Source organism: Myxine glutinosa, chromosome 8 (genome assembly GCF_964187855.1).
Source record: "Myxine glutinosa chromosome 8, kmMyxGlut1.1, whole genome shotgun sequence".
NCBI lineage: Eukaryota > Metazoa > Chordata > Myxini > Myxiniformes > Myxinidae > Myxine > Myxine glutinosa.
In genome coordinates, this window is record NC_136268.1 from 142,222,559 (window position 1) to 142,233,341 (window position 10,783).

General features: G+C 41.3%; 1 protein-coding gene across 1 annotated transcript in view; it reads left to right on the forward strand.

Annotated features, from left to right (window-relative positions):
* The window catches only part of LOC144893406 (uncharacterized), a 78,722-nt gene extending 68,910 nt beyond the window's left edge, over positions 1 to 9,812 (forward strand). The window contains 1 exon segment of the mRNA XM_078784007.1: positions 8,871 to 9,812. Within this exon segment, the coding sequence (XP_078640133.1) occupies positions 8,871 to 9,812 (942 nt within the window).
* Positions 9,813 to 10,783: the final 971 nt, after the last annotated feature.

Below are 10,783 nucleotides of genomic sequence, written 5' to 3' on the forward strand. Positions count from 1 at the left end.
TCCCTCTGCTCTAACCTCTCACCATCCCCTCTGCTCTAACCTCTCACCATTCCCTCTGCTCTAACCTCTCACCATTCCCTCTGCTCTAACCTCTCACCATTCCCTCTGCTCTAACCTCTCACCATTCCCTCTGCTCTGACCTCTCACCATTCCCTCTGCTCTAACCTCTCACCATTCCCTCTGCTCTAACCTCTCACCATCCCCTCCACCCTAACCCCTCACCATTCCCTCTGCTCTAACCTCTCACCATCCCCCCTCTACCCCTCACCCCCCACACCCGACGTGTGCCGCTCCCTGCGGCTCCGAGCTGGACGAGACGCGGATGTTGTCGCGTTTGAACCGATTATCATTTGTTCGGCGCTTGTATCGAGTTTCTCGTTTTACGGATAAACTGTCAAGGGTGAAATGAAGTGGAGAAAAGTTTGATGCGAGTTGGGAATGTTGATAAGAATTCCCTTATCGTAAACGGGTTCAGGTATTGATACTTCCGACCTTATAGTTCACACAATAGAATATATGATGATGAATTTATTCAGCTCCTCAGTGTTGTTTCTGGTATGGAAGAAGTTTTACCCTGTCGATTAATTACGTACCGAGAGGATGGGAAATTTCACAATGACACGAATTCAAGTCACAAAATATTCCCTGTGAGTTGAATTTGCGGAAATATTTATTTATAATGTAAAGAGGAATGTCATGAATGAAACAGCCGAACTATCTGTGTTTCATAATCAGGAACTTGAAGAGGAAGATTCTTGTTTATGTTCAACTGTTGGACTGTTCGCAGCTCTCTGAGACATGGATAATGTGAGGTCAAGATGGTTACTTTCTCCTAGTCGGTCCGTGGGACTCGGCATTAAATGTTTTATAATGAATGTAACTTCATTGACAGGTAAACGAAGGGCAGGTAAATGTTCCATGCGAATTCATTTCGATCTCAAAGTTCGGACTCTCCTGCAATGAACAAACGGAACTTTCTTTTCGATGTTTCCCTCCATCGATTTTTTAATATATTTTTCTGCATCGTTTGAAAACATCGTCAAAACATTGATCTGAACAATTCAAACCAAAAACGTATTTTTTACACTTCCATCTTTGACGAAACTTCCAAATGTTCATCAGCACCTCCCCCATCTCGTGATGCGTCATCCATCACGTGCCTTTGCTCTTGCTTTCATGAGGCAATTAAATATTTATATCATGTAATCTGTACACACAGTAAAGTTTCTTTGAAGATAATGTTTCATGTAAAAAGGTGTTGTCATCGATTATTGATTTCTTTACATTTCAATAAGAACACTTAATCACGTGTTGATTGCTCAACATTAAGCGTAATTGTACCTGATTGTAATCGGGATTTAGGATTTTGTTATAAAACCAGGACCATCCCGGGCTCATTCTCCTGTTGTGCTCGTCGAGTCCGATGTAACTTCACATCGCCGAGGATCCATTGCCTCCTCTTGCTGTCGCGGTGGACACGCTCTCCGAGATACAAAGCTTCGGTTAACAAGTATGTCAATGAGATCCAATAATCACAAAATATTGCGAGAACCGTAGAGTTTGTTGAGAAAACTTTCGAGTCGGATGTTCTTTCTTTTTCCGTTTGTTACCTGCGCCACCAAAGGTTGATGGAGGTTTTGTTTTCACCACTGTCTGTCCGTTTGTGAATGAAATATCTCAAAAAGTTGTGGAAGGATTCGGACGAAATTTGGCAGAGTTAGTGTATGCGATAAGGACGAAATGATTACATTTTGGTGAAGATCTGGATTCGCATCCGGATACGAGAATTTTTTAACTGAAAAATTTAAGCGAGAGACGACCATTGGAAAATAGGGCCAAAAACAATACACAGCAGGATATCTCAAAAAGTTATGGATGGATTTGGATGAAACTTGTTGGACAAGTTTTGTGTCTGACAAGGACGATTCTTTTCGATTTTGGTGAAGATCTTCAATATGGATTCCGATATTAGAATTATTTATTTTTTAAGTGATTCTTCACCGAGTGATATGGCCAACCAGGTGGAGGTTGTGATATGATATGGTTATGATATGATATGGACTGATATGGCTATGCCCTCTACTAAGTGCCGTTCTCGTTCTTTTCGCGACGGAGCGCACGGGCTGACTTTGAAAACTTTTTCAAACAAACTTTTTGCCTCCATTTTCATCGCCCACGATTCGCGCAAGAAGTTCGAGTTTTATCTTCACATTGAAGAGTTCTCATTCGTTTTATGTTGTAAATTGCATCTTTACCGCAAACTTTTAACACCGACAATCCGTCATTCGAGTAAAAGTTTACGGCTGTATGAATAAGTAAACGTCGTCGTGTAAAGTAACCAAAGTTAAACAAGCATTGTGAGTAGTGCGCTGCAATTCACGTCCCCTGCCGGCAGTTTGTCGTCCGGAAAAACCGTTGGGGAGATTACCAAAGTTCAAAGTGCCATAACTTTGTCAAAAATGATCGAAACGTCGTGAAGTTCGAACGTGATCTGTAACATATCATGAGGAAACCACGTACCATGTTTTAAATCATGGGCATTAAGCGTTTCGAAAAAAAGTCCGGAAAACTGTTCTTTGCGTTCCGGACTGACAGACGGAGGGACGGAGTGCAAACCTATAGTCCTCTCCGGTTTGCACCGGAAGGGGACTAACAAGTACAGGTGCAGTCCGTTCATCCATTGTCGTTCGACGTGCATTCACAGCTCGTAGGTCTTGGTGCTCTAAACCAGACTCTCTCAATCACTTCGTGGTATGTATACCTGTTGGTGATGGACACGAGTTGTTTCACACTCAGGGTGATTCACCAATTTAGGCGACGTCCATGCAGGCGACTCATCGCCAGCATCCTGAACAAATTCCGAAACACGCAGGTGTGTACTTCTTAATTCTTAGATGCAGGCATCAAAAATCCTGCATAAATGCAGCCATTGGGTCTCGGAGGCCCAACGGATGTATTCGTGTGATGTTTATTTAAATTCATCAATTTTTTTAATAGATTTTTTTTTCATATCCTTTTTCAATCCAAGTCGATGCTCAGATGTGTATTTGCTCAGAAATGTGAATCATTAATCCTATTAGTTGGAAGAATCCCACACACGTAATGAATCATTGTTGGGTTTTTCTGGAAAAAATATTTTGTTCTTGGTTTTTCAACTTTTTTTTCTCTAAAACGTTGAGGCTCATGGAGGAGTATTTGCTCCAAAAATATGATTCACAAATCCTTTTATTTAGAATGTATATGTCCACAACTGTCAAAAATCCTACAACTATGCTGCCATTGGGGGGAGGCCCCACAAATGTATGTGTAAAGTTTTTTAATTTTCATATTTTTGTCACTGAATTATTTGTAACGAAGTTATTGGAGCATATAATGAGGCTCATATCAAGAAAATAATGATATAACATAGTAGTACAACAACATTTATGTGGGGCCTCGAAGGCCTCAGGCCTGCAATCGGGTCGGATTTTCGGGTTATAAGTGAAGACTGAAGATTTTCCCACGAGCCTGAATGAATTTTTTTTCCTATGTCACTGAATTTTGTGTAACAACATGAAAGTCGGTGAAAATGAGGCTCATTCCAAAAAAAAATTGAACAGCATAGTTTTTGCAACAAAAATACCTTGTGGGCCTCCGAGGCCCAATCACTACATTCAAGGGTTAAAATCATCCAAATTCCTGCCATAACTAACGATTGGAAGACAATTGCAAACCACCCAGTGTAATATTTGCTCACGAACTTGTTTTGGAAGTTTGGAAGAGCATAGCACATCAGAGAGAGAGAGAGACATAGCTACCCTTTACCGGTGCATTGCCCCTCCATTTTTATCTCATATTTAAACTAGAACGGGCACTCGGTAGAGCACATACCTTCGCCGCAGCTACTTTTGTTGCCAAAATAAAAGACTACAAGATCTGTGTAGCAAAGCATTTTGGCATTAGTTTCATACAAATTGGACACAAATTGACCGCGCTATGGTAAAAAGACGATTTTGACCTTTTCATGACCTTGACCTTGACCTTTGACCCGATCGATTCCAAAATCTAATCAAATGGTTCCCGGATAATAACCTATCATCCCACCAAATTTCATGCGAATCGGTTGAATACTTTTTGAGTTATGCGAATAACATACACACACACACACACACAGACATACAAAACATAACCTTCCGCTTTTGCGAAGGTAATTAACCTGAAATTGCAGACAGAATTATTTATTTTATCTGAGAAGCTAAACGAATCTTCTTCTTCTTTAGTACCTCAAACTTTATGTGAAATGCGATCGATTTTTAAAAATCAGAATTTGAGCAAATCTGTTTCATTCGTCTGTTAATATGCCTCCCCGATTGACAAATCTGCAATTTGAATTTCATTTGAGGTTGAAATGATTGCGGGAGATCGCGTTATAGTGATGACGTCTTGGATGGACATCCTCTTCTTCAGTCGCTCATAACTTTGAGTGAAATACGATCGAGTTAAAAATAGTCAGAATTTGAGCAAATCTGTTTCATTCGTTTGTTAATATGCCTCATCTCTTGACAAATCTGCAATTATAATTTTTTTTGAGGTTGAAATGATCGCGGGAGATTGCGTTATAGTGATGACGTCCTGGATGGACATCTTCTTCTTCAGTCGCGCATAACTTTGAGTGAAATACGATCGAGTTAAAAATAGTCAGAATTTGAGCAAATCTGTTTCATTCGTTTGTTAATATGCCTCATCTATTGTCAAATCTGCAATTATAATTTTTTTTGAGGTTGAAATGATCGCGGGAGATCGCGTTATAGTGATGACGTCCTGGATGGACATCTTCTTCTTCAGTCGCTCATAACTTTGAGTGAAATACGATCGAGTTAAAAATAGTCAGAATTTGAGCAAATCTGTTTCCCAAAATCTAATCAAATGTGTCCCGTATAATAACCAATCATCCCACCAAATTTCATGCAATTCGGTTGAATACTTTTTGAGTTATGCGATTAACATACACACACACACACACACAGACATACAAATAAATACACAGCGATCAAAACATAACCTTCCGCTTTTGCGAAGGTAATTACATTAGACAATACAAACGGGGATGAGGAAACTCTGTCTCAGTACAAACGCTTTCGAGAGACGAGTCTTTTTTTCCTTCATTAACACGAGATTTCCAGGAGGTTCCTTGGTAATGGATATCAAGCAAGATTTGTTGTAAAGTCAGTTTACCTTTTCGACACAATTACAGATTTGCTTTGTCATTCGAAGTAAAGTAAGTACAATATGCAGTTTTGATAATGCATGTTAATATTTGATCATATAACCTGTATGATTGTGCATGAGATTTTAAAGGAAGGCCATTTCATAAAGAATCCTATTTTTTTTAAACCGTTACATTTTCATTAGGTTAACGCTTTGCATGACATGATGCATCATCTGGTGAATTGCATGTTTTCCAGGTGGGAAAACCGTATAGGTGCGAGCAGTTGGTGAGGCGTTTGCTTTGACATCCAGAAAGTTCCACACCATGGTGGTAAGTGCCAATTACTTTGGGCAAAGAATGTATACCTTGACATCGATCAACATGGAAGGCATCTGTGTTTCTTTTATCTTTTATTTTCTGTTTATGGAGGCATTTTTTTCACAGATGATTACATGAATAATATAATAGGCCTTTGCTTGCTCTTTCTTTGTCAGTGATCTGTGCGATATTCTTTCTTGAATATAATGGTCCACTCGTGTTCAAAAATATTGGCACCCTTGCACTTTTTTTCAAATAACTCACAGTTTTCTCGAAAAATATGTTGAAATTGACGAAACTATTTGGTCTCCACTATTATTTATTTAACTGTTAATATTACAGAACATTTGTTTTTGATTCAGAACTTAATCTGTCGCTTTAAATCAGAAAATAGAAATTTTAGCACAACCTTTGGACAAAATAACTGCAGTCAAGCACTTCCTACACCTCTCTACTGGCAGTTTGTCCCACTATTCTTGTGCAAACTGCTCCAGTTCTCCCAGATTTGAAGGGTGTCTTCTCCCAACTGCTGTTTTCAGATTTCCCCACAGGTGTTCAATGGGATTTAGATCTGGACTCATTGCTGGCCACTTGAGAACAAACAATCCAGCGTTTTGTCTTGAACCATTCCTGGGTGCTGTTTGAAGTATTTTTGGGGGCATAGTCCTGCTGCAAGACCCATGACCTTCGTTGGAGACCCAGCTTTCTGACAATGGGATGAACATTGTGCTCCAAAATGCCTTGGTAATCTCCTGATTTCATGATGCCATGCACACATTCAAGGCACCCAGTGCCAGAGGCAGCACAGCAACCCCAAAACATCACTGAACCTCCTCCATGTTTGACTGCAGGGAAGGTGTTGTTTTCTTTGAAAGCTTCATTTTGTTTTCTGTTAACATAGAGATGATGTGCTTTACCAGAAAGCTCTAATTTGATCTCATCTGTCCACATGACATTCTCCCAGAAGGATTTAGGCTTGTTCAGGTTCGTTTTGGAAAACTCCAGTCGGGCTTTCTTATGTCAATCTCTCAGCAGCAGTGGGGTCTTCATGGGTCTCCATTCATTGAGTTGGTGACGAATGGTGCGAGTTGACACTGTCGTACCTTGTGTCTGAAGGTCAGTTTGAATCTGTTTGGCAGTTGATATAGGTGCTTTCTCCAACATTGAAACAATCCTTCGCTGCAATCTTCGATCAGGTTTTCTCTTGCGGTCACGTCCAGGGAGGTTGGCTACTCTATTCCTGATAACATTGTGTACGGTGGACACAGGATCATCAAGGTCTCTGGAGATGGACTAGTAGCCTTCAGATTGCCCATGCTTGGCTACAATCTTGTGTCTGACCTGCTCAGACAATTTTCTGGTTTTTGTTCTTTTCTGGTTTTCGAGAAGCACCGAGTCTAACAACACCTCCCCCCCCCCCCCCCCCTGCCCCCAACGTGGTAAAGGCTCAATAAAGCTCCGAATGTTCCCTCCACGGTGCACACGAAAAACGCGACCGACCGTCACGATGCCAGCACCAGACAGAGGGGGAGAGTGAGAGGGATTATGTCTGTGGTTGTGGCGTGGGCTAAGCCCAATCGGCAAATGTGCTGGGTTCCGTCGGCTTGTCGGTGTTGTGACTAATGGAGCCCATTGCACGGCCGGCTGAATGAATGTAAAAAAAAACAAAAAAAAAACGTGAAAAATCACAAGGGTCATTTCCACACTGGGGAATTAATCTTAAGCCCTGTCTAGTTAACACAAGAACCACGCCCCTTATGGAGACATGCAAACACTCTTCACCTGACAGGTTCCCTACTTATGAGATCAAGGTTCTTCTTCTTCGCCTCCATGGTCCATTGCTCCTACTAAAACCTATACGATCCTAACTCCATTATGGCAATTCGTCACCTACCCCCACAAGCGTAACGGTATTCAACCCCCTGCGTCAATAATTTGTAGACGCTCCACTGGCAGCGATTACAGGTTTGTGTCTTCTTGGGTATTTCTCTATCAGCTCTGCACATCAGGATTTGGGGGTTTCGCCCATTCCCTGATAAAGGTCCTTCTTGCCCAGTTGCTCAGTTTGGTCGGACGGCCAGCTCCAGGAAGAGTCTGGGTAGTTCCATAATCTACCAGAAGGATGCATACTGCACCCTTCCTCATCGCGCTCAGTAGTCTGTAAAGACAGGATCCAACCTTTCACGGTATCATTTTGTTGCTTTTATCTAAATCCTGTAACATATTATCTTGTGGTGCACTTGCAAAACCATTATTTAAGCTGGAGTGCAACATGACTTATTTGTGGTGCCTGGCAAATTCTGCCGCATGATCCTGCAAGCTCTGATGCGAAGAGAAGAGAACGTTTCTGACCTTTTGCCTCCGAGTGACGACATATTGTAAAAGACAATATTGTCTCTTTCTGTTTCTAAAAGAGCCAATATTATCCCTTTCTCAAAATTGAGCACAGAAAATTAACATGCCTTGTGTTTAATGATCGCATTGAGTTATTTATTTTAATTGGAATAGATTGATATCCGTCATATTTAGCTGTCATGTAATGCCCCTCTGGAATGCATAACAGCATTCAGGAGATGTACATCTATATCTTTTTGTATAGCTGCACTATTCCGGAGTGTCTAATCTTCCAAAAGGTTGAAGAGGGTGTGAAGAGACAAGCACCTCGGCCTATCTTTATTCGCAGACTAATTAGGCACGATGAAGACTCGGTCAAGCACGCTACGTGACAACAACTTCAAGCTCTATGAGCAAGTCTTGGTGCCTCTGTTTGGGAATCTGAAATTGATTGGTAAATGCCCTTTAATCATCACCAGGGAAATAATCAACTCCACGGAGGTTTCGTGAATGGAATATATTTTTCAAAAGTTATTCACGACGTGTAACGTATCATTGTTATGGTGTAGGGAGGTGGTGAAATTTGAATGATCGCTCATTAAAAAGGGTTTTTGTAAATGATTTTTAATATGCTAATTGTCCTCTCTCTCTCTTTCTCTCTTTCTCTCTCTTTCTCTCTCTTTTTCTCTCTCTCGTTTTTCCTTTTTCAGTTTTATTTCAACATCACAAAGGACAAACTCGGGAGAAGTTGAACACATGCTCATTGTGTCCTGAGGATTTTGCACACTCGTCCACATTGAGACAAAATTTGTGAAGAATCAGCACAAGCGTTGTAAAGATTTTGTGGTTATCAGCATCAAGTCAAAAGGATCAAATGGAGATGGACACATCAAGTTGTGGGAGGACTGCGTTGCACCTGCTGAAACCCGCGAATGAAGATAACAACCAACGAGGGAAGTTGTACAAGTGTTATGTGTGTTCAAAGGTTTTTAATCAGTTATCAAATTTTAATATACATAAACGAATTCACACGGGGGAGAAGCCGTACAAGTGTTCTGTGTGTTCAAAGGGTTTTCGTCGATCATCAAACTTAAATCGCCACAACCAAATTCACACGGGGGAGAAGCCATACAAGTGTGCTGTGTGTTCGAAGGTTTTTAATCATTTATCAAATTTAAATACACACACACTAATTCACCCGGGAGAGAAGCCATACAAGTGTTCCGTGTGTTCTCAGGTTTTTAGTCGTCCAGTAGCCTTAAATAAACACAGACACATTCACATTGGGGGGAAGCCATACAAGTGTGCTGTGTGTCCAAAGGTTTTTCGTCGATCATCAAACTTAAATCGCCACAACCTAATTCACACGGGGGAGAAGCCATACAAGTGTGCTGTGTGTTCAAAGGTTTTTCGTCAATCATCAACCTTAAATCGCCACAACCTAATTCACACGGTGGAGAAGCCATACAAGTGTGCTATGTGTTCAAAGGTTTATCGTCAATCATCAAGCTTAAATCGCCACAACCTAATTCACACGGTGGAGAAGCCATACAAGTGTGCTGTGTGTTCAAAGGTTTTTCGTCGTTCATCAAGCTTAAATAGCCACAACCTAATTCACACGGGGGAGAAGCCATACAAGTGTGCTGTGTGTTCGAAGGTTTTTCGTCAATCATCAAGCTTAAATCGCCACAACCTAATTCACACGGGGGAGAAGCCATACAAGTGTGCTATGTGTTCAAAGGTTTTTCCTCAATCATCAAGCTTAAATCGCCACAACCTAATTCACACGGTGGAGAAGCCATACAAGTGTGCTGTGTGTTCAAAGGTTTTTCGTCGTTCATCAAGCTTAAATAGCCACAACCTAATTCACACGGGGGAGAAGCCATACAAGTGTGCTGTGTGTTCAAAGGGTTTTCGTCAATCATCAAACTTAAATCGCCACAACCTAATTCACACGGGGGAGAAGCCATAAAAGTGTGCTGTGTGTTCAAAGGTTTTTCGTCGTTCATCAAGCTTAAATAGCCACAACCTAATTCACACGGGGGAGAAGCCATACAAGTGTGCTGTGTGTTCAAAGGTTTTTCGTCATTCATCAAGCTTAAATCGCCACAACCTAATTCACACGGGGGAGTAGCCATACAAGTGTGCTGTGTGTTCAAAGGTTTTTCGTCATTCATCAAGCTTAAATAGCCACAAACTAATTCACACGGGGGAGAAGCCATAAAAGTGTGCTGTGTGTTCAAAGGTTTTTCGTCAATCATCAAGCTTAAATCGCCACAACCTAATTCACACGGGGGAGAAGCCATAAAAGTGTGCTGTGTGTTCAAAGGTTTTTCGTCGTTCATCAAGCTTAAATAGCGACAACCTAATTCACACGGGGGAGAAGCCGTACAAGTGTGCTGTGTGTTCAAAGGTTTTTCGTCATTCATCAAGCTTAAATAGCCACAAACTAATTCACACGGGGGAGAAACTGTAGAAGTGTTCTGTGTGTTCTCAGGTTTTTAGTCGTTCAGTAGCCTTAAATCAACACAGACACATTCACATTGGGGACAACCCATACAAGTGTGCTGTGTGTTTGAAGGTTTTTAATCAGTTATCAAATTTAAATAAACACAAACTAATTCACATGGGGGAGAAGACACCGCACAGGAGAAACTCACCCACATGTGGAGATAGCAGCCAACAACACAAACATACACACCTATACATGCATTTTGGACACGCACACAATCGCACAAACACGAAGGTGGATACTTTGAGACCTGGGTTGCACCTTCTGAAACATGTGTAAGGGATTTCATTCGAAACTCAGGCTAATTGGGGGCAATATGACCCATTTGCCTCCCTAGCGTCTGACTGTCTGGTTTTGGGAAGCTGTTGACAAAATCTTTGTTTTGCCCTTGCATCAACATTCTTTTTTTATGAGCAGCTCCCCGCCTGCTG